Source organism: Neodiprion virginianus, chromosome 1 (genome assembly GCF_021901495.1).
Source record: "Neodiprion virginianus isolate iyNeoVirg1 chromosome 1, iyNeoVirg1.1, whole genome shotgun sequence".
Lineage (NCBI taxonomy): Eukaryota > Metazoa > Arthropoda > Insecta > Hymenoptera > Diprionidae > Neodiprion > Neodiprion virginianus.
Genome location: NC_060877.1, coordinates 23,134,246 through 23,158,744, shown reverse-complemented (window position 1 = coordinate 23,158,744; position 24,499 = coordinate 23,134,246). Strand labels below are relative to the sequence as shown.

General features: G+C 35.9%; 2 protein-coding genes across 2 annotated transcripts in view; one reads left to right on the top strand and one right to left on the bottom strand.

Annotated features, from left to right (window-relative positions):
- Positions 1 to 17,396, bottom strand: part of LOC124298484 (uncharacterized) — a 104,280-nt gene extending 86,884 nt beyond the window's left edge. The window contains exon 1 of the mRNA XM_046750569.1: positions 17,325 to 17,396. Coding sequence (XP_046606525.1) covers positions 17,325 to 17,345 — 21 coding nt within the window. The 5' untranslated portion in view covers positions 17,346 to 17,396. The remainder of the gene's footprint in view (positions 1 to 17,324) is intronic.
- The window catches only part of LOC124298470 (nuclear migration protein nudC), a 143,664-nt gene that overhangs the window by 91,145 nt on the left and 28,020 nt on the right, over positions 1 to 24,499 (top strand). The window lies entirely within an intron of this gene.

The window sequence follows — 24,499 nt, the reverse complement described above, 5'->3', positions numbered from 1 at the left end:
TTAATTCTAACCAAGCGAAATCATCCCGCGTGGCATTATTACACACACCTGTATGATCCACGCGAAGTATAACGCGTGCGAAAATTATTATGGAGTAAAATTTCAGCGAATCCGACCTTGTACTTTTTAAAGGCAAGACAATCAAACACGCCTGTCTTTCGGCGTAGTTGCGTTGCACGAAATATAAATCCTCGTATAGGATATGCTCGAGTTTGGCGGTTCAAGGTGATCGCCTACGAATGCAGGAAGCTTGCCAACGAATATTGTATAATTAAATCGCTTTTTTACTATTCTCATTTAGTTACTTATTTATTTCTCTTACTCTGGTCATTTTTTTCTCACGTATTTTTCGAAAGGTTGCTATCAGCTCAATATTATATTCCAACCGCGCTACGTGGTGTTTTATAATTGATAAAATCGGCTTTTGGATTCGTCAGTATGCTCTGGCTGACTGACGAGGTAAATGAGACTGGAACAAATTCGCGTTACCCCAAATCCCGTTGTGATATTATTTCTAATTTCCTTTTTTTTCTTTGGTCGTGGAATAATAGTCTCTTACGAATGATTCTCGTTCGATGTCGATTTATAAAAAAAAAAAAGAAAACTTACTTCGACCGAAAATGAGGGAAAAATGTTAATTATTTTTTCAATCAAGTGTCCTGTTCTTTTTCAATTCGTATCTATTAAGTAAAGGTTCGTTAATTGCACTATCGTTGTCAACTTTTCGGGAAGACGAATGGTTTGATAAGGATTGCAATAAAAATTTGACATGCAGGAAGAAACCATAAATTAACTTGTATTACAATTAGTTTGTTGAGTAAAAAATCAGTGATGTGAATTAAGTTGCTGATTTTTTTAATCACCTGCTTTCGTTCCATTCTTCACCGGCAAACGCGAGGGTTTTCAAATTGACACAGAGATCCGTGCTACGAAGGAGATTTTCATTCGTCTACTCGGAATGAATCTGGGCGTGAGCCGAGTCGAAATTTTCAAAATTCGATGACAAAAATCACCCTACGTTCCGCCAAAGTGCGACGACAGAATTTGCGTCCCGCGAATCTGGAAGGTCCGGGAAACCCGCGAGTGCATGGCCGCGTACTTCTGATGTTAGTAATTAATTCAGTCGGACTGAGCCGGACCTGAAACGTGGTTGGTTGGTTGACTGGCTGCTCGTGCAACTCACCCATAAATTTCAACCTGCTGGCTGGAATGTGCCTCCAGCAATTTTTACCGCTTGTTGTACACACGGTGCATACGACGCGCGGTGCAAGGGCAAGGATTTTTTTTGTCCCCGCTCGTCAAAAACTTTAATGTCAGAACAACCGTCGCGAGAAACGATGCGATGCTACGCGCTTTCCGACTCTCGAACAAAGAGATACACATTTATATCTTGACCGATCCACTCTCGGACGGAACATAAAATTCTTCCCTCGTGTCTCACAAACGGCGTGCGTTTCCTTTTTTTTTTTCCCCCCCCCCTTATCTTTATCTTTTTCTTCTCCATCGCCAATTCGTGACGCATTCTGAGACACCGTCTTCAGGTACGTGGACGAGTCTGTGCGTATATCGGACAGTTTCAGATTTCAGGGCAATGCACTTTTTTCTGGTGAAATAAGGTTTAAACCGTTTGGTTTTCACCGAAATCAAGACACTCGTAAAAATTTAAGCCCCAGTCCAAGAGGTATCTTGTTCCGTGTGACTCCTTTACATTTAAACATCGTGGAAAAAAGCATACTCATTTCGTATATTTCACGATTATACTGGACAATTTTGCAGAGAAACTGAAATACGTGTGTTGTTTTTAAACATGTTATTGAAATTGGGAAAAAAAAGTCAGAAACTGTAGAGCAAGTTTTTGTAGACTTGGGACAAAAATTCTAGACTTTGGGAGTATTTTTTGGGAGTACGGCAAAAACTAACGATTAAGTCTGTCGGCAACAAAATATATTTCTCTGATGTGAAACAGAATAAGCGTGAACCTGATGTAGGAAAGATCATCAGCATTGTTTTGCTATCAGGCCTGAAAATTCGGGAATATAACTAGGAAAATTCCTAGAGAGTTTTCAGGTATTCGAAATGCATCAAAGAATTTTATTGTCAGGTTTAAGTTTTGTTTGTCTTATGTATTTTTTTTTTTTTTTTAAATAACGTTGCAGTTTTGTCGAAATTATAAATTGTAAAAATTTCCGGATTTATCCGTTAGGAGTATCGTTTTCGATCTTTCTTTTACGTAACATTTTTCTCTACTTCTCCGTTTGCTCTATAGAATTAAAATAGCCGTCGTGTATCGTTGATGAAATAGCACATTTATTGAGGCGTCATTTCGTGGTAATTTCGTAAATGAGATATCTTGAAATTTGTTCTTATTACCGCTAACGATAAGCCCGGCTGATTCAGTATTCCGATGAAATGCGTTAGTAGGATTCCACGAACTATTCCCCAAACTTTTATACGCTAATTTTACCCAGAATCGATAGAATTGGATTTTAATTCAGAATTTGTAATAAACATTTTTAAATTTTTTCGCAACACGTTAGTATGCGTTTTAAGTATGATAAAAATCTGGATACGTAAAGTCAATTCAAAATCAAAGTCTTAAACTCTTTTAGCCGGTTTCTCGAAATATTGATATCACAAATTTATCAATCCCAGAAGCAAGAATCGTTTCCTCGAAGCTTTTCTTGTTGTTGATCACTAACCGGTTCAAGAGAGTGATAGAAAATTGAAAAATAATACAAATTTTTTTAAGGAAAATATGACATATTTGTGAATATCCGCCAGTTCCGCCATCTTCAATATTGCAGATTCAAGGCCAGATTAGGAAATCAATCGCTTCATCATAAAAATTTGTTCAATTTTATCAACTGTCGGTTTTTTTTTTTTCCTACCAGACTCCAAAAAGACTTCGACTAAAAAAAGTTTCGATCGAAAAGAACTCGAGTGAGTTTTTTCCATGTTCATCCGCTATTTCGGGCTGCTCATTTTGAACTTGAACAAGAGTCGGATAAAAAATCTGCCGAGATCATATTTCATCAGCGTCGAGTAATTACACCAAGGTTAAAGGGGGTAACGCCAAATCGGTTTCAAGGGTTAGCAGACATCCCGAACATCGACGTATGGCGAAACGACTATCACCTCGGTCAGGAAGGGCGAAAAAATTGATGCAAAAGGAGTGAAAAAACATTTTCCCTCGTAAAATAACGCCGTAAATAGAACCTCGTGTGATTTACAACCGTGTTCCTGTTCTCCAGTCTGCACGGCGTGGGATATGACAGAATGAGCGTGTTCGCGTGGGATGATCGGATGCAGAAGATAGACACTGTAGCTGTAGTAGCGTCTATCTATCTGGGTTCTTTTATTCTCATGAGATGGAACAAGGCAAAGGCGATAGAGGCGTTATACGACCTAGGTTCTACATATCGAATGCATGGCGAAGGTCGTTTTGCATCACCGAGACAACGGTACGGTGTCTAACAAGTTTCTATAAGTGTATTTTTTTTTTTTTTTTTCGATAGTGCGATTATAACGTGTACAGGAGATATCGAAGAGTCGTCTCTGCTAACCGATGGAAGGATTCTTCATAATGGATATTAACGTCAAAGTATAGATAAAAACTTGACTGTATGGTAAAAATTCTCAGGCATTCGTACGTCATTTTTCAACTTCAGAGCCGCGGGCGAAATTCTGTCTAACTATTTGCGTACTATGACGACGACGACGATGATAATGATGCTGAGATCCAGGCTGGCTAAGCTTTACACGATTCTTTCTCTTCTGTATACGGTACCATAACAGCTGATTGTATGTCGAGCCGCGGTCTCTTCCGCAATCCGAAGTCATCGTCACTCCTCCTCGAACTGTATTGTGAATTATTACGCGAGACGATACAGCTATGTCACGAATGTCGTGCAACATTTTTATGAACGCAGGTACCGGGCATTTTATACGCGCTGCAACGTAACAGCTTTAAAATTTTATACGTCGTTGTGCTCTTTCGCGTGTAAGTTTTTTTTTTGAAAAAATTGTGTAAAATTCACATGTGCTTCTTATATTTATTTAATTTATCATCAGACTTTTAATTGAAATGATTTTTGAGACTACGATTTTTCGTTACTGATTTAAAAATATCACTCGTCGAATACACTGATTACCATTTCTCAATTCTTTCGCAATATTCATCGCGACGAAGTATTTTTTATTAAAGTTTATCTCGATTCGTTGATATTAAAGATTGTATCTAGTTAGTTATACGATGTTTTTTTTTGTTTTTTTTTATAAAAAATTTACTCAAATATTGACACAATCTTAGGCTTTGTAAACAGAATAATCATCAATTTGCTGCGAGCCCTGCGTATAAATTTAAAAACAATCACATTATGTAAATATAAATTGATGGTATAACAGCAACAAAGTCAATTTCTTAGAATTGTGTTCCTAAATCTGTTACAATACAATCAATTACCACACGATGTAAAACATTTCTTTTCGCAAACAATAAGTATCAGTTTTATTTAAAATTTTTCGAAAACCAAATACTCAAATATTCCGTATAATACGAAAAAAAAAACTCGATACATATTTCTATTCCGTGAAAGCCATGAATGGCCGTCAAAAAAAAAAAAAAAAAAATAAATAAATAAAATATGGGAAATATACTCAGCACTTATCCTTCAGGAATACTTCTTTCTTTCATGCATAAGTTATGTCAGACATGGTTCAATTCAGCGATCGTAAAAATTGTAACAGCAGCGAGTAGATCTTTGCATGATTATATTACCAATTATATAATTACATAACTAGTAGTGAAAAATTTTCATCTAAGACGTGGGTCATCGTCTTGGTTTATTAGTAATCTATAATTCCCCGCTGTTCGATGAGTAAGGTCTACGATCCATGGAGCGTGCGCAATCGATGCGGAATATTGGATTACACAGCGGTGGCGCCATCTGGCGGGGAATTGGCAAACCTCGAGGATAAGCGCGGTAGATCGGCTCGAGTGGAAAACCGCCTGCGGTAGTCGGTCGCCTCCTTTCGTACCTTGCGAATCTTTGTCCGAGCCGAGTCCTGCAATGCCGAAATTTCGCGCGATGTACGAAAATATTTTAATACAGAATTATGTAACGTACGGAATGACGTTTTGAAATTTTTCAGTACTTAAATTATACGATCGTAAGCGAAATGCAGGCGATATTTCTCGATGACTTTTGATATATTGACGAAATTCGATTGGATTAAACTGCGGTTATCGTTTCGCCAGGTGAAAAAATATATGCTGCAACTTTTTGCAAAAGTTGGCCGATTGCAGACACGCGTATTATTGCATTAATCACGGCCAGTTAGAGGGGACTGACTATTGAATCGGCGGCTGGTGGCGGTTGTTCACTTGGAAATTATACGGTCCACGCTCATTTAAGATCAGGTGTCGCTGCTGCATTCGAATGCATACTTCGCCGCCTCGGATATATTTATTTACACCGGCATGCAACTTTCCCCAGACATTGTCTTTGCGGAATATATTCATGACATGCGAGAATATCGTCAGGTTGACGATGTTTAACTCGTATTTTCAAATTCCCTGCGCTCGTTTCGTCGTGAAAAGATGAGATGAATTAGAAACTTCTCTTGTAGCTTAACGATGAACCGTTTGAATATAAGGTTGGGAAAAAAGAGAAAATCCGTTTAAACGATCTCTGGCAATTTAACAATACGCGTACTGTTTAATATAAATGAATATGAGTAAATTCGAACAATTCAAGCTTAGATATCAACAATACGAGAAAAGTTTTGTCATTAGAATGTCCAAAATTATCAAACTTTGTGTGGGTGTGTGTTTTTATTATTCATGGCAGGAATAACATTGCAAGAGATTTTTTGGCCCACATTGTTCTCTTTTTATAATTTTAGATTCGAAAATTGTCGCAACGTCCTAAACCTGGACCTAAACTTGTGAATTAGAGCCGCGGGTTCAAGTACTTCTCTCTTGTTGCTCTTCGTCTTCGTCTATTTACGAAGCTTGAATTGTTTTTTCCACATTTTTTTTCTCTAATCGAGGAACAAATATCTGCTCTTGCAATCAGGCGTTGCGTCGGGTTATTCGTTGTGTTAATAGAGCTAGAGGAGGCTGCAAGCCTTGCGAAAGATACGTGTGAAGGAGTCGAAAATTACGAAAGTTGCTTATCATGCGTGTGTTTCTACAAGAAACTACATACGAATGTATATATATATTATATATTATATATTATATGTGTGCACGTACAATCGTCGAAACTGAATCGTGGGGAGCAAACTCGTTGCAGGTATTTATTCCAATTGTGAATAAATATATTTTAAATAGGAGTAATAATTAATAAATATTATTAAATTGAATCTGCCCTGTTTTATTTACTATTTATTATCGAGACTTTGTACTTATAAATTTAGCCTCTAGTCTGGCTTTTGGCACCTGATCACTTTTCTGTAATCGATTCCTGCCGCTCACGCAATTTCTCAGCAATTTGTCAGAACCTTGATCTAGACATGTGTGATAAATAAAATAAAATCAAGTAGCTCGTATATTCGTGTGTTATGCAGTTTAGTATACAGTTTCGCGAATCGACGAAATGCTTGTTGAACAAATAATTTACACGGATATCGGTTTCTTCTTTTTTCAACACTGTAAGAAAATCGCGTGGATAAATAAAACATGTTTTTAATTAATTTTGCACTGTTTATTCATACTTAGGTATGGGGAAGGTTTATTGAAACGGATGTTTTGACGGGATATCTAGAGAAGAAAAAAATTACACACCGCGAATGAATGAATTTGACAAAATTTCGGAATGCAAAAATTTGTTGAAACATTCCAGAGAAACACTTGAAAAATCGATGTCAAATACAAATTTAAATCCGTGTTTGTTTTACCAAAATCTGCTTGCGCATATTTCCCTGCAACAAATACTTGAATCCACTAGAGACGGAACACTTTGATTTAAAATTGTCATTGAATGTCGTAATCTCCGAACTTATGATATATTGTTAAGCAAAAACAAGCTTAGATTGACAGATATGCGCGTAAATACGTTCAATTGTAAATAAAGGTAAAGCAAAAGGAACCATTTATAAACTTGTAAATTATTATTCATTCAAACGGCTTTGCGGATGTTGGACTCGGAGTTCCCCAAAAGCCGTCATTCGAAGCGGATGAATTAATCTCGGTATTTTAACGGAACGACGATCTTTGCACCGTCCCATTGCCTACTCGAATTCTAAACATCTTTGTCAGTTCACTCAAAATACTCAAATTATTCAAATAATTTTCTTGGCTATCCGAAAGTGATTACATAACCGAACGTCGCTGACAAAGAGGAAGAAAATCATTTAAATTGCGTCTATTTTTATGAAATATTTTAATTATCCAGCAAACTCGTTTTGCGTTACAGACTTACACTGCTAATTTGTCATTTCTTACAGTCGTAATATCACGATTCGGTCATTTTTTAACTCAAGCAACTTTGGTAGATAATATTATCGTATTTTATTTTAATCTCTCTCCTCGATCAGGCGCGAAACTTGTATCAACAATTGGAATTTATTTTAGATCCGGATCCGTAAATGGTAATCGATATGTCAATTAAACTATTTGGGTATTAGATCGTGGATGACTGAATTAATGTAGATTTATTTCACCCTCTGCGTGCTTTCCAAGCATGTTATTCCTTTCAATCGTATTTCTTTTGACAATATCATCGTGACAAGTTAGTCATTCTCATTTCAGGAATACCGGCTGAAAACCATGACAGAAATAAATTTAAATGTCACCGTACCGTTTTAGGTTAAATGTAGGATATTTTTAGTGAAGACAATTATAATATCGAAGGAAAAACCCACAAATCTATATAAAAATATACTTGACACGATGACGTGGTTCATTCACCTATATTATTAATATAATTAGTCAATTCTCTTCTCTCTTCTCACACCATTTTTTATATTTCAAATTTTTCCGAACTTCGCCTATTAACTTTACCGCTAAATAATTTTCGCCAAAATCTCGCGAAAAGAAAAAAGTCGATCGTCGACTATTGGCGAGAAAACCAGTAATCACGCAGACTGCGAATTGGTTGGGAAATTAAAATTTTTTGCAACGATTGCAATTTAACAAGAATGTTGCGCGTACGTCTGATTTGTTGGTTACCCCCCGCCGGTAATTACGGACTAGCCGAGAGAAAATTAGCCAAGAACCAATTTCGCTAAACTCGTAAAATCGTTGCAACTCTTTACAGACATTAAATATGTACAAGTTGCGCTAGGTCAGTGAGTCTTTTTTTCGCACTCGGTGAGTTTCTTTCTCTTATTTTTTCATTTTCTTCTCTTTCTCTTCCTTTCTATTTCTCATTTCTGAATTCTGAATTGCCGAGATGAACTGAAGGAAAAGGAAAGTTTCGGTATCCAGCCTCGATCTTAAAAGTGATCCAAAGATTTCAACGTCTCGCGTAACTTGTCAGCTAACCGCTAATCGATCCGCGGTTCGATCCGGTCCAATCTTACCTAGAAAAAATGGCGAAACAGTCGGAAGGAGGCTTTTTAATAAATTCCACAGGCATTGCCGGCCGCGGATGGCAACCAACGTAAATCACTCGCAGGTATTATAAATTCCCAATCTCTTCGGAGTGCAGGTCACATATCGATGTTACACAACCAACACTCGTATGTCAAAGACCTCAGGCGACTCGCATTGACCGCAATGTCGACAATGCCACCGACATTTTATTCAAAATATATTCACCGAACGAAACGATCAAAACATCTTTTGTTTTTATACATTATTTCATTCCACTTTTATATGGGGCAATCCTTGCCAAATCAACCAATTTTCATTCTTACTACTCTCATTTTTGTTCAGTATTTTGATAACAACATTTCAGTAACCTTCAATTTGATATATATATATTTTTTTTAATTTTTTTTATTTTTTTTTATCTTCTGTCCAATCGCTTCTAAGTTACAAAATTTCAAACTTGGTTAATGTTCCAGATTTTTGATTTTTTTTTTAGAATTCTTGAAGAATACTCAAATATTCTATTTTAGGTTCCGTTTTGTGTTTGTTTCAAAATGTTTCGATGTGCTCCAAAAATAGTAAAAATAAAAACATCGATCCAATCTTGAAATGATCCGAGGAGAAAAATTGGATTTTTGAGAATGTTTCGAAAATTGAACTAAAAAAAAAAAAAATCCGAATCCTGAAAAGGTTTTAATATTTGTAAATTAGAAATGATCCGATGAAAAAAAAAAAAATAAATAAAAATACCGACAGTAAATTGAGGTTCTTGAGAGATGCTACTATTTGTATCTGAAAAAGTTCAACAAAATCAAAAATAGTACAGAGATTCAAAGTTTGTTGATCTAACATGATATTTGAGAAAAAAAAATTCTTTCTTACTTAATTTTTTCGTTTTCTTTCCAATACTGATTACGGTAAAGTTGAAGGTTTCTTCTTATTCAGCGTTTTTCGTTTACCGCGTAAGTAATCAGTTTCAGTTGATTACACAATTTGTGAAAAGACTTCCTGTTGACTTATCAGCTACGTGAAGTTGGCGCTTAACAATATTTTCGAAATCCCATTCAAATATTGCTAATTCAACCTATTTGTTCCTCTTGTTAAGATATCCTCTGTGCAAATATGCACATACCTGCGTTCAACAAATGTTTTTTGCAAATTTTCCGATGTTCGACCAAAAATATATTTGCTATTGGAATTTAAAACGCAATAATATTATAATTCGCCTCCAGATCGTTGTTCGAAACTTTTGCTCTCGTCCATCTCTTCGCTTGTCTATAGTAGAGTGTTTCAAAAAAACTGACTATTTTTTTTTTTTTTTCGAAGAACATTGAAAAATTTTCCGAGTGTCCCTCAGAAATGACCTCGGTAAAATATGAGCTCTTAATATTGATACTTGGAGGTGGCGATTCTCAACTTTCCATTTCCCATTTAAATAACACGGGAAAATTTTTTTTTTATATTTAGAATTTTATTGCTCGAAAATGAATCAGTGTGAATATATAAACAAAACATATTCTTGTAGGAAATTTTACGCTCTACAAAAAAGATCAGACTAAAGATTTGCGTAAGGTAAGTCGTTTCGGAGTTATCAGGCCTCAAACATCGAACCGTTTGAAATAATGATGTTATTAATTTACAAATGCTACAAAACTGACTCATATCGTTGATTAATGAAATTTATTAATTAACATTTCATTGGAAGTCTATAGTTTTAATTTTAAAATCAATAATATTGTGTATTTAAGTGATATGAGTCAGTTTTGTAGCATTTATAAATTAATAACATCATTATTTCAAACGGTTCGACGTTTGAGGCCTGATAACTCCGAAACGACTTACCTTACGCAAATCTTTATTCAGATCTTTTTTGTAGAGCGTAAAATTTCCTACAAGAATATTTTCTGTTTATATCTTCACACTGATTCGTTTTCGAGCAATAAAATTCTAAATTAAAAAAAAAAAATTTCCCACGTTATTTAAATGGGAAATAGAAAATTGAGAATCGCCACCTCTAAATATCAATATTAAGAGCTCATATTTTACCGAGGTCATTTTTGAGGGACACTCGGAAGATTTTTCAATGTTCTTCGAAAAAAAATCGGGTTTTTTGAAACACTCTAGTCTATAGCATATTTTCATTTGTAATACCGTTCAAATTTCACGTGTTGCAATTTAGGGTATATTTTACCTTGAAAATCACACCCAAACAACTCTCACGATCAGTGGGACTATATTTTATACCCGAATCATCACGGGCCTTCGCTTTTTGACCGTCGTCAAGGTTTCCGCTGCAGCTTATAATAAGATAGCTGTATATTTCGTCGTTAAATATCAGCCGGACTTTGCGCGACTATTCGTAGCCATGCTTTATTATTCAACGCGAGTTTTGTGCAATTTTTATTCACGAAGAGAATCGTCACGGAGTTTGGATTGTTTTTATTATCAGGACACGAATTTTAAGGCTGAGCGATTGAATTTATCCACGAGGAAAAGCCCAAGTCAATTTCCCGCATCAGTTTCTCAATTTTTAACTGTGAGCATCCTTTTCGAGCATATCTCTTGACGCGAAAATTTATCTCCTCTGATATTCTGGAAAAATGATGGTTGGGAAAAAAATACAGTATCAATTTTGACGCTACATTTGTTTGTATAAAAAAGTTTGAAGTATCTACTAGCTACAAGTTCCCGAATATTCAGCGTCGGATCATTTGAGTTCGCGATGTAAAAAATTCCGATTTTACAACAAGGTGATAAATTATAACGTTACCATGTTTAATATTCAGTACGTTGTCAAGTTTATCTCGGATTGAAAGGCGTCGAACAATTTTGGGTTACAGTCATTAACTCGTCCTGGGGATATTTTTTCAGTCAGTTATTCTAACGTAAATTAGCATTATTTACTAATTAAAGAAATCGATGAATCATATTCACCAACAAAAAAAGAAAAAACTCGAGTCTAATGTTTGTTTGCATTATTAACGACCGTCAACTTTACGAAGTGTCATTGAAGCAGGTAACTTCTTCGAAACACAAACGAACATAATTTTCGATATTATCCCTGATCCGAACCATTCGATTTTCGGTGGAAATTTCCAACAACAATTCCGCAATACCGACGGGGCTGTCCGTAAAGATCAAGGCGGATTTTAATTGTAATCAGCCCGTCGTTATACGACAACAACAATAGAATCGGACAATGGGTATCCTATCACCTACCAAATACCACGAGCAGCGTAACAGCACGCGTATATAAGGCGTGCTAACGTAAAGCCCGGCCTTTAAATACCTTGTTCATTTCGGTTTGCGCAATTCGGGTACTTTGATAAATGGTTCCAATGCGGGATCCAAACGGTGCGAAAATATCTTCTCTCTGTACGGCATGGAGTCCTATCACGCCTGTAGATACCTTTCCCTTTCTCTCTTTCGCTCATCCGATAGTCTCTCGATTTTTATCTCACCACGCATTCTCTCTCTTGCTTCTATCCGTTCATTCACGGCTCATTCCAATAATTCTCATCATCATTCTCGGACGACACGCGAACGAAACTTAATCGATCGCGATTCGGTGCCGATGCCGATGCCTTGAGGGCATGTGCTCACCGTCCCGATGATGTATCGTATAAATCGGGGATTAAAGTGCAAAGGAAAGACACTGGCGCCACTGTAACCTCCGTGACCAGATTCCATCGGGTCTGGATTCTTCGCTGCTGCGTGTATGTATAATATACTCGGGCACGCGGGTTTTAATACGCGAGTAAGTCGTTCGACGTACACTCGGATGCTTCGATTCTGACAACCGTGAATTGGACAAATTTTACCAGACCACGGAGTGGCTGGTTGAACAATCGATCGTGTCACCGCGTTGTTCAGGAATTTTTAAACGCGTTCGAGGGTGGGGTTGAAGTTCCGAAATCAGACCTATTCGAATTATTTGGGGGCGAAAGTAAAGTGAAGCTGAAGTAAAGAGATCGAATTTTTACGAAACGGCAACTTTTACGGTCGACGGCTCAAAGTTCCGAAACGCAAGGTTACGAAAATTCAAGCTACGGTAGAGCGAAGTTCCAAAAAATAATGTTTCGATAGAGTAAAATTCCGAAAGTTAAAATACACTCACGTAGCGTAGTTTACTCAACGAGTGGGTGGAAAAAATCGGAAGATTCAAAAATCAGAGTGACCGGGATTCCGGACGTAAAATATCGAAAATTCAAAACAAAGAAAGATCAAAGTGGCGAAATTTCATCGGGCCAGAAATTTACAATTCAGATTTTTAAACTTTCTCATTTTCGCACTTTCGGAATTTTTGTGTTGCGTCAAAGTTTGCTTTCTTTACTTTAAGTTTCACCACCAAAAAAAATCGAAATTTGGCGCTGTTGGAATTTAAACCCTACCCCTCCTCGGTCCAACACGTTGCAACGTTACACTTGTGAGAAAATTTATGTAAAATGAGTATCGTTATAACAACGGTTTTAAATATTGTTACAATAATTGCAAGACAATGTAAAGGTACAAGAAACTATTTAGTGTGGTTATGGTTTTGAATGTTACGATTTCTCATGATTGCAATATTAAACCCGATTATTTGGTTAACTTTATTTTTTCAGTTGAATACCCTAATCCTTAACATTGATTTAGTCTTGCGTCAACATTAAATTTCACTATCGCTACGATAATCGCAAAAATTAAAAATTAAAATTATCGCATGAGTGGCCGCATTTAAAAAGATCAGCATTTCATACTAAATTTTCTCATGGTTACGGCCAGGAGAACCTCATTTTCACTTTCTAACCCAGAACTGTAAACGTGGGATCATATGAAACTTCATTGTAACTTGGAAAGAACCTTGGAAGTATCGGGAAACTTGATACGAATCAGGATTTTTTTTGGCTTTTTCGGATTTGCGTAAGCGCCAATTGATGAAAATTGAGTCCAACTATGAAAAACTTCGAGTCAAATCCGAAATCGAATTTCGGTGATTTTTATAGTCAACCAGTGATCACATTTCTCAAAGTATTTTGAAGTAAAAATTGAAAAAAACATATTCTACAACAATTAGTCAATTCTTTGCCAACTGTCATTTCGTTTGTATAACAATTATGTACAGAAAACATGGCGATTATTAGTCAAGTTATATCTTTATATTTCACGAATCTCTTTTGCTGTCCGATGGAATTTCATTTCACGAATCGAAAAAATATTCTCAGAGACATTTTTTTTTTCAATTAACCTTGAATCGGTGCAGAATGTCTCTGACATTTAACTATTTAAAAATCCGAGAAACAAGGATTCGCCGTATTTAGGAATATTTATTATCGACGATTGATATACTATATTGATTTCTAAAAATTTGTTCAACACTTCTCAGAATTTATTTATACAATTAGACATTTTTCTTACGTACGGACGATATTGAAGCTTTCTTTCCGTAGAAAAGAAAACGTAACTTTAGCATTTTGATTGATAATACGAACGCATATTTCAACAACTCTGATCAATTTCGTTACCAATTTCTTTTGATTTCAATCGATTTCAACGAAACCACTTCCCGAAATTTTCATTTCAACCGATCCTATAAACAGAGTTCAACAAATCTCGTTCGAATTATTTTCAGGCTCACTTTTCAAAAACCATGCATATATGTTATTATGATTTCTGATCGATCAGTTTCACACTGATTGCGTTAAAAATTGTTTTCTAATATCAACAAGTCGTTAATAACGACCGTATATTCATCAACGCGTGAACAATCGTAACACGACCGAGTTTTAGATTTTTCGACACGTCAATCCTATCGGCCTTGAATTTTTGTAACAGTTGTCCAAGTTACGAAGGGTTCGAGTCATATTCTTAAACGCCGAGTGTACTCGGGTCGATTTCTCGTATTTCTCACATGCTCGCATGTGCAATAACATGCATATAATACAACTCGAGCACGTGATATACTTATACACCCATATGTACGTATACCACTTTGCTCGCACCGAACGAAAGTCATGCGGATCTTCTGCATTTTTCTTCGACAAATTTTTAAACTTGTCTATATTAATTTACAAATTTTCAATAGTTCATTTAAGGGGGTATTCTAGTGTAGAGGCATGAATTTGAGGTGTTTTTTGAAGTGCTATAAACAAAAAACAAAAAATATTTTTACCATCCATTTTTTTATCAGGCGTTTATTATTATTTCACGATTACAAAAAAAAAAAACAAGTCAAAAAATACAAAATTGAAAGTGCTATGAGTTGTTGAAGTGGGGGGGTACAAAAAAAATGGCGCGCCAATGTTGTCACGATTGCAAGCATTTTCAAAATCAGAAAAAAAAAAAAGATTATTAATCTACATAAATGCAGCTATCGTACTAACTAAAAAAAAGTCGAAAAAAAATTTTTTTTTGCCAAATTACGGCTGTCCGAAAAAATAATACGTTTTTTTTTGACTTTTTTTCGACGTTTCTGAATTTTTTAAAAATAGTAAAAATTATTATTTCGTTATAATAATAGTTCGTGCGATAGAGACATGTATTGAGAAGATTCTCACCAAATTTCAAGTAAATCGGTTCAATAGAACTTGAGAAATCATGTCAACCGTTTTGAAAAATGTAGTTTTGAGAAAAACGCGTTTAAAGTTTCGAGTAAAATTCGTTCCAGCCGCGTCAGTATTGAAGACGTGTCACTAAAATAGCTATATCTCTGAAAATAATTGAAATTTTGACTTGTCCTTTTAAGGACACATTCTTGAAAGCTTAAGCTTTGAAAATATAAAAAAAAAAAAATCGATTTTTTCAAATTTCTACACTAGAATACCCCCTTAATCGGTTTCTTTTCACGAAGATCGTATCATATGCTTGGAAAATTCATTGGAAGATAGAATGTAAGTGGATTAATTTTACTTTACCAAAAAATGTGTTCAAACTATCGAACTTTTTTTTATTTACCATTTGAAAATTTATACGGAAAATTGACTGCGAGTGATTTTTCAAACGGAAAAAATATATAATAATAATAATAATAATAATAATGATGACGACGGTGATGACGATGATACAACCAAACAACCGTATGAAAAATTATATAAAAAATATTCCTACCCAGCCCGGGAACAAAATTTTAAACTAGGACCGAAGAAAAAGAAGAAAGCGAAAAAATTTGGCCAGAGATCAGCGGTGAACGACAACGAGCATAGTAATTAACGCACGGGAGCTGAGCAACGACGACGTTACATACCGTTGCGCAAGGTCGTTCTTATGGTGTAACTCGTATAACCGGGCAACAATCCTACATACAATATACATACATAATGTGCCGCGGTTATACGCGAGACATTTACGGCTTCTCTTGCAATTAATAAATAATTGTTGAATTTTTTCCTCATACTTTTCTTATTTTTAGCATCAGTTTTGTATTTTTAACTCTAATTTCATTTCTCTTTTTCTTTCCGATTGTTTTGTTTCACCGTATTGATTATATGTATTATGCTTGATTGTTATACGGGTGTACGGAGAGACTTCGACTCTTTTCGGAATGTTTGAGAGTTTTAGAAATTGTAGTGAAAAAATTTGTCGAAAGAAATATTCGGAGGTCGTATTAATCTTGTTGAAGAACAATTGGCGGTGTTGTTTAATGCTGATGATTGTGATGTTTGAAAGTGATAAATACTGTCTCGTTGTTATCGAAAATATTTTACAAAATATTACATTTGTACTTAAATCCACCTTTCCGAAAATTACTGAAAATTAACCATTCTAACAACGGTTTTCACTTCTTTAAGTATCATATCAAACAGCGGTAACTAAATGCAATCTTTGAGTTCGATGTGTTGGAAAAAAAATTTTTTTTTTGTCATTTAAAACCGTAAAGTTTGTTTCATTAAAAACCATCTGAAAATCAGTTTCGTCCTCGAAGCAAAAGAAATAAAATTTCTTTTCAATCGATCTGCGAACATGTTGATTTCTAAAAAACAAAATGATGTAAGATTTCTATCGCTGTTATTATCGTCGATCTTAAACGTAGGTAGGAATGAAAATATCAGGGTGCTGCTTCAATCGATACCGCGATCATCGATACGTATAATCAATTCTCGTTTCGAAACATCTGGGACTCTGTACAATCGGTAATGTTTAGGAGTTTAGGAACTTCTAAGGTAGGTCTAATTTATCGGCTACACGTAAACGCTGTACATAATGCACACCCTGTTTCAACCGAATTTTGTTATGCCCGTGTACGTTTTTTGTCTACCGTTAAAACTTACATAACGTCTGCAGTAAGACGTCGAGAGATCCGATCGCATTCTCTTTCAAAGTAAAAGTATCTCTGTATCTAAGGTGGTTAGAATGGACCAGCTACACGTAGCTTATACATATACTCATTGTCAGTCGTGTTCTTTGCCGGTTCATCGAGCGACGTCGGTTTCGATCTTTGCCCATCTGGTGTGCTTTTTAAAATTGTCGGAGCTTTCCAATTTAAAAAAACAAAAAAAAAAAAAACATACATCTTCGTGCCTTTGTTCCTTCAAATTGTTCGGTTGTTTGATAAACGACACTTAGTTTCATTTCACATGCCACCATTTTGTTTTTATGCAGCAATAATAATCTTTCCTTTTTTTCTCTCGTCACTTCGTTATTGTTTTTTTTTTTCTTTTTCTTCCCCATTCGAACGATCTAGCGCAAATGCGTTGTCTATATTTGAAAATATCGATTTTCAATTCGACAGAACGAAATCGCATAGTTTTTTTTTTTTTTTTAATCTTATTTCGAGCACAGACACATACTATCGAAATAATTGTTTACTTACCGGAATTTTTGGCTCCGTCATCTCCGTATCTCAATTGCAGGCTACAACTACAGACACACGTTGGAACAATTTTTTTTGCGTTAAAGTTTCCTCTAATAATATGTCACGTATTAGAAGTCTTTAATCCTGGTAACAACGAGGATACTCCTGGAATTACAAACGGTAGCTTGAATTTTCATCGGGGTAAATTATACCGGGGAAATGACAAACTTTTAGTCCCTTTGTTCGAATTAAAGGAATAAAAAATAAAAAAAAATCGACGAGTTATTTAAATTCGGTTGCGTTTCATTTTTGTAACTTATTCTTTGTGGCGTTTTTATTGCCCGCTTACAATTAGCGGCAAAGATAAGATCGGTATCGCACGGTAATAAATACTTGACACACGTTTGCGCGATTATCGCGATGCGTATTCCTGTATCATACCGTGCGGGGTGTATATAAATTCCAATTAATTTCATTGGCATAAAACTTTGCACGGTGGCCGGAGGTGAAAAACAGTGCGTAGTAATAAATGCTGAATCAGTATTAAACACTCGTCGACGACGGTTGTAACGCAAGAGAAAAGCAAGGAAGAAGACAAAAAAGTAAAAAAATAAAAAAATAATAAAAAATAAGAACGACAATGTAAATAAACAGGAAAAAGACGACAATATTTAAACAAAAAACAAACGACGAGAAGTTAACGAACCAAAAGTCACAGATCGGTATACCTCTTATCTAAATTCTTTCCTCCTTCCACTTTAGCTATATGCGTTGAAACTCGTCCGGATGAGAAGATTATAGACGATTATATGATAATTAAACGGACGAATAGAGCCGCGGGCGATTTGCGATCGGTGTTCACGTGTACGTGTGTAATAAACCTGCGGTGAAGAAACGATCGACGACCGCGCGCAGGTGAAAATCGCAACGCGGTTCTCGACCTGATCAGGGGGGTTGAAAACTAAATAAAATGAAACGAAAAAAATTAAACGGACGAAAAACAAGGGGGAATAAAAATTGTTCAACTATTATCAATATCGATCACTGACGGTAATAAATTTCCTCGCGTGCTCAAACCCGCGGTTTCGAGTGTAATTGTAAGACTGGGGATCGGCGGTATGGTGGCGCGGTTATTCAAACATTGAATCGAGTTTCGCACTCGCAGGGGGATTCAGGATCGACGGTGGGGTGGGGGAAACAGAAATACAGAGAGTCACGACGTGTGGGAGGAGGTGGAATTTGTTTCTCTTGATACCTCGGCGAAGTTCGGTTTAACTTGGTGAAGTTATAAGGAGAGGAGGGACGATGCTTCGAGAGAAATGTAAGTCTCTCTATAGGACCTGCCGTGCCAATTCGAGAAACCGCTCAGCTCGTTAGTTTGGTTTTACTTTGCGTACCGTCAATTGTAAAACACGATTACACTTTTCTTTTTTTTTTTCAAAAATTTTTCACCCCTCTTTCGTCATTGACGCGACAAAATACGAAACAAGAAGACACTGAATTTTTATCATTTTTTCGATGTCGTCAGAGACGGGATTCACTTTTTTCCCCATTCGTTGGACCGATTTTATTTTTTAGTCAACCGATTCTTGACGGATTTCACGATTTTTTTTAAATACAATAATCAATACGCATCGGTGGTGGTGTGCACATTGAATGCAATTTTTGGAAAAATTTTTAAATTCTTTGAAAGTAAAATTATTTTTACGTCTTCAAGAATACAGTTTCATATCGATAATATTAGTTACCGAATAACAGTTCACCCGTATTTAAAGACTCCTGATACTCTAACAATGAGTCCATTGCATAAAATTTTTTGAAACCGAGTGACGTGCATATTATGGAAAGAGAATGAATTCTACTTGAGAAATAAGTCAAATAATTGATTATCGTTACTTACATTCCTTCAGGGAATACTTTGCATTTGTTTTTAATCTTCGAAGAGATTGGACACTTTTGAAAAAAAAAAAAAACCGATTGGCAAGATACAGAGAATCTGAAAAAATGTAGAAACGTATCAATACGATAATGTGTAAAAGAAAAAGCAAACACAATTTATTTTCTTCACTGATTCCATGAAATCAATTACTCGACTATTAATATCAAGCAAATATGTAACCGCCTGAATAATTTATTGATACACTTGCTAAATTACAATAACCGTTTACTCGGACAAGATAAACATGATCGACACTGGTCAGATATATCCGGAAAGTCAGGAAAAATTTGGGGAATTTTGTGGCCGTAGCAAGAGAGAGAGAGAGAAAATGAAACTTCCGTAACGAAAAAGCAAAATCTTGAGAACAATTTCCCTCTATGTGTTACTATCAAACACATCATTGACTCGGAGCTTTGTTTGTTAGATAGTTGAATCGGCATTATTATTTCGGATTTTGGTCAGGTAAAAATTATAATCAGGTAAAAAAAAAAAAAAAAAAAAAAAAAGTCAGGGAAATGTCGAGTAATTTATTCGAGTATTTTTATCGGCCACCAGACGACAACCGACCGTGATAACCCGTGTAAAAATAAGCCAAGAAAAAAAGAAAGAAAAAAAAAAAACATGTACAAAACGCGAAATCAAATTAAACCAACCACCACGATTGTTGAATGTTTTCTCTCGGTCGACTTGGCGCGGAACGGGGCATACGAGCGTTCGTCGTACGGGCATAAAGAAACATCATCGTGCATTGTTGTGTGTCAGGCCCGATAGTTATGGGCCCCCGGCAACCTTGTCCCAGTGGCATGCGTCCATCCGGCGGGGCGTCGCGTCGTGCGTCGGTATTAGTAAGACGAAGAGAGTCGCAACCTTTTCTCTGGGTCAGCAGTCGGCACCCACACGATCGGGCCCCGCGACGCGTCGCGTAGCATCATCTCCAGGCATTCCGTCCGAGGCGCAGCCTTTACCTTCTTTATTTGATAACATTAATTTTAACGTAATTGCGGACCGCTGCCTCGGGTAGCGTTGATCCTTCGCTGCCCGATACCTCCCATATACCTCTTGCCCAATCAACGATCCAGGGGCTAATTAAGCTGATGAAAACAAGAGAGAGAGAGACGGAGAGAAAAATTTAAACGCGGCTAAATGCCGAAGGATTAGGCTTTTATCGTTATTGGATCAAACGAGCCCATGACTGATGCAAACGCTTGTAAACTTTGATTCGAGTTAGTTTTTTTTTTTTTTTTTTATGGGTTATTTTTGTCTTGGGTCATTAATTTACGGGTTATCTTTTCACGGGTTATTGAGATTAGTCACCGGTTATTATTTATATAATATACCGTATTAGATTCGAAGTAAGGTGACGTCGGTTCGGATCAAGTTTACTTCATTGCGAGTCTAAATTGGGAAAAATTACATTATTACTCTTTTTATAGTTATTAGAAAATTGCAGTTAAATGGATATATCGTTACGATAACGGCTCAACATGAAAGTGTGATTTTTTTATGACCTTTCTCAGTTTTTTTTTTTTTTTTGGCTATTTTACAAGATTCGAGTACGTATATTTAAAAGATGAACGATGGTTTTTCATTAGATTTCTTCACATCAAGTGTTTCCCCGTGAAAACAGTTCAACGAATCGGATTTCAACGATTCGACGATTTTTCAGATCCACGTAGCATCGATCTTGGTGACCTACGAAAACGGTTCTAGTACAAAAGCTTTGCTGTTCTCTATGAAGTTTTTGATGCTAAATTTTAAAAACGAATTCGTTAAAGTGTAGTTCTGTCGAAAATCAGAGTTAATCATTCTTAATACAAAAGTGCACAAATCGATTTGGTTGAAATTTATAGACATCATGCCTCTTTTGACCCCGAAGATAGTCTATAAATTTGAAATTGGTCTCGCAAGCACTACTTTAGCACTGTACTTATTAAAATATTACAATCAGTGCCCTGATACGCTATACAATTGTGTGGAATTCGAGTCCAAGATTCAGATATTTCTCGGCATCTAGAAAAAATATTGAACAAAACACCGAAAGTTAGTATAAATGAAAAATTTGCAATTCATGATGCCTAGTTACTGGATAATTTTCATGTGATAACCCAATTTTTGTTTTCTTGCACGCCTATTTCAGCTAATTTAGATATCGTCGCAAGTTCACCGACAATTGTTTTTTAGGCAGGTTTCCATTTCACTTGTGCCGTGATTCCTTGATCATTTTGTAATATTTATTCGCGATATCGATCGCGGAATACGAAGATTGATTGTATAATCATTCATGGATCTTGTAATGCGATATTTAACCGCTCACGGTGTGCATATTTAAGCGGTTTTGAAATCATCCGGGAGGAATGGAATCTAGGTAAAAATTAATCTGTAAAACTCGTGGAGTATTTTCAAAAAATACAACCTATGGAAGCCAAAATCTTGACGGTCGAGTGAAACTCGGAATCGTTTGTAACAAATTGAGCAAGCCGGGAGTGTAGTATTTTCGCAAAATTGCTTGGCTGCCAAGTTGCCAAGCACACGAAACGAACACGCCTTAATTTGCAAAATTCACGAGACACCAACTCGGCTGGTCTATTTTTAACACAAAATTTGTCAAGTATCGTGAAATGGCAGCGTAAAAAAATAAGTCTCAACTCAATGTCAGTTTACAATTTTCTTAAATATTTTATCGAACAAAGCTATAGACAATTGTTTCGGGTTCGCGTATAGATTCGCGAATCAAAACCTTTTGCAAAAATGGTCAATAAAAATGTTGAAACTGTGTCGTCGCAATATTTGCAACTGTAAACATGTGTCGAAATTAAAAAGAAAATTTTTATAGAAAAACACAGACTGTTTGCCAAATTTTTCCGACTACCCTTTGTTTCTCTGTAAAAAATGTCCAATTAGCTTAGTCATTTGGACCGAAAGTTCGGAATTTAACGAAACAGATTTCATCATCGCAGATGAGACTGGAAGTATAGATCGAACCGAAATCTATTACGCAAACGACAAAACACGGTGCTGTAAAATCGATAAAACTGTCTAAAGTATGCAGAGTCAGCTGTACGGCGGTCGATAAAGAAAGGATAAAAATTAATAACGATGGAAAAAAAAATAAAGAAATAAAAAATGAAGGGAAACGAGAATAAAAAATCATTGTAACCCAAACCCAATTTTTCAGGTTTAACCGGGCGCGTAAAAGATTCCTGAAATTAAACGAGCTCTGCTTAAGAACGGTCAATGTAACGTGATACATTTAACGCCGACGTTGTCGCGTGTGTCCTTTTTTTTTATTTCACTTCTATTTTTATATTCAATATTTTTTTCTTTCCATATCCATTGTAATCGACACGTTGAACTTAATCGAAGTTGACGCGGTCTCGTTAAAAAATTGCAAAACTTTGGCGTTGACTATACTTGGGCGAGACGTGCGGCTTTTGTGTTTATTCGACAATGTTCTTTTTTTTTTTTTTTTTTGTTTATTTGCTTGTTTGTTTTTTAAATTTTGAATCATTTAGTAATTTATTTATTTTTTTTCTCGGTACCGTGTCGGTGCCTTCCCGATATTGTTGTTGAACCGTAACGACATTTGCTTGGCCAAACTGCAACAGCTCAAAGCCGTGTGAAATGGTCCAGTAATCGCGTTTCTCGCCGATAATATACATATTTATAACCAGATCTGTTTTCGTTATGCAACAAAATGTTGTCAAGATAGTTTGTTTATTCAGGCCAATATTTGTCCTCGTTGCAATCATTTTTTTTTCTATTTCTTTCTTTCTTTTTTTTTTCTTTTCCCAGCCATCGACATTTTTCGCAAATTAATATTTTACGTGATTCGGGGCAAGGGTATGATAGACAAACAGTGAATTTTGCGCGCATGTATAATAAAACCACCTTTCAAACAGCACAACGAATAGCTAATTTTTGCGCGAATTGCTTTCGCCTACTAATAACGCGTCGAAACTTTATGGAATTCGGTGCGAAAACGATTATTTTCATTCGTCTACGGTTTTTATTTCTTCATTTTGTTTTTTTTTTTTTTACTTCTTTTCCGTCCTTTTCTTTTATCTTTCAATCCATTTATTCCTTCTCTGTCTTCGGTGTAAGAAATATTTAAAAAAATCACCCGTCACGGCGATGTTGCAATGCGACCGGCGGCGCGTGCATTAATTATCTTGGTATAAGAATCAACGTCCAGCGATGATCAATATTACACGCTAACTGCACGCAAACACAATTATTCCCCTCTATAAAGTACATTATACCTCCTATACGTCTGCGTTGGTAAATTTTTTTTTTAAATTTTTTCATTTTTTTTTATTTGTCTTATCGTAGTCACAGACGGCGAAAAGAAATCTCGCGATTTGTATGCAAACATGATTATTATCTTTTACTTTCTCTAGGCGTGTGTACGTATAATACGCCTGATGCCCACCTACAGCCGAAACTAACCAACGATGTAACGTGTAATTATCCCGGTCAGAGTGAGCAGCAGTAAACAGCACCGGTAACCAACTACTCGACTCTGTTTTTACGCCAACTTTTATAATCCGCAAGTGACAGTTCGCTTGATATTTGCATGTTCGAGAAATGCGTGGGCATGTGTGAGTATCATGTACACGATAGTGGGCATGGAATATCCCAGACGTTGAATTCCTTTGAAATCGGAGACGGTCATTAGGTCGCGTTTTCCCGCTAAAGCGGCTCCAAGCTTCAATTTTTAAGCCAGTGTCCTGGTTCAGATGCCTGAAAAAAGGTGATTTTTAGTTTATTTTTTTTTTTTTTTTTATTTTGACGTGGAACGAAACAAAAAAGCTACTTACAAATTTTGAGCGTATTTTAACACACGTTTGAAGAGTACAAAAATTTTTTTTTTATTATCAAATTGTTGCCAAATGGCGGAGTTGTTAGCTGACCATGTATTTTTACTATCGATGAACCAAAAAAAAAAAAAAAAGTGAAATAATTAATTTTCGAGCTTGAATGAAAAAAATTTCCCTTGTAAAAATCGTCACTTTGACGTTCAAGCTCGAAAATTAATATGATTTCACGGTTGTTTTTTTTTGGACTTTGAATAGATTAAAAATTTTAAGAAGCTTCGTTTTTCTCTCCTTATCAAAAAGATTCCCGAGAATCACTTTTTTTTTAAGGCCTCTAAACCAAAACATTACCTTAAAAGACAGTTGTACCACCGTTTGTATTATTATTCGTCAGGTTAATCACGCGACAAAGCGATTGATAAGCATGGTAAAAATTTAAA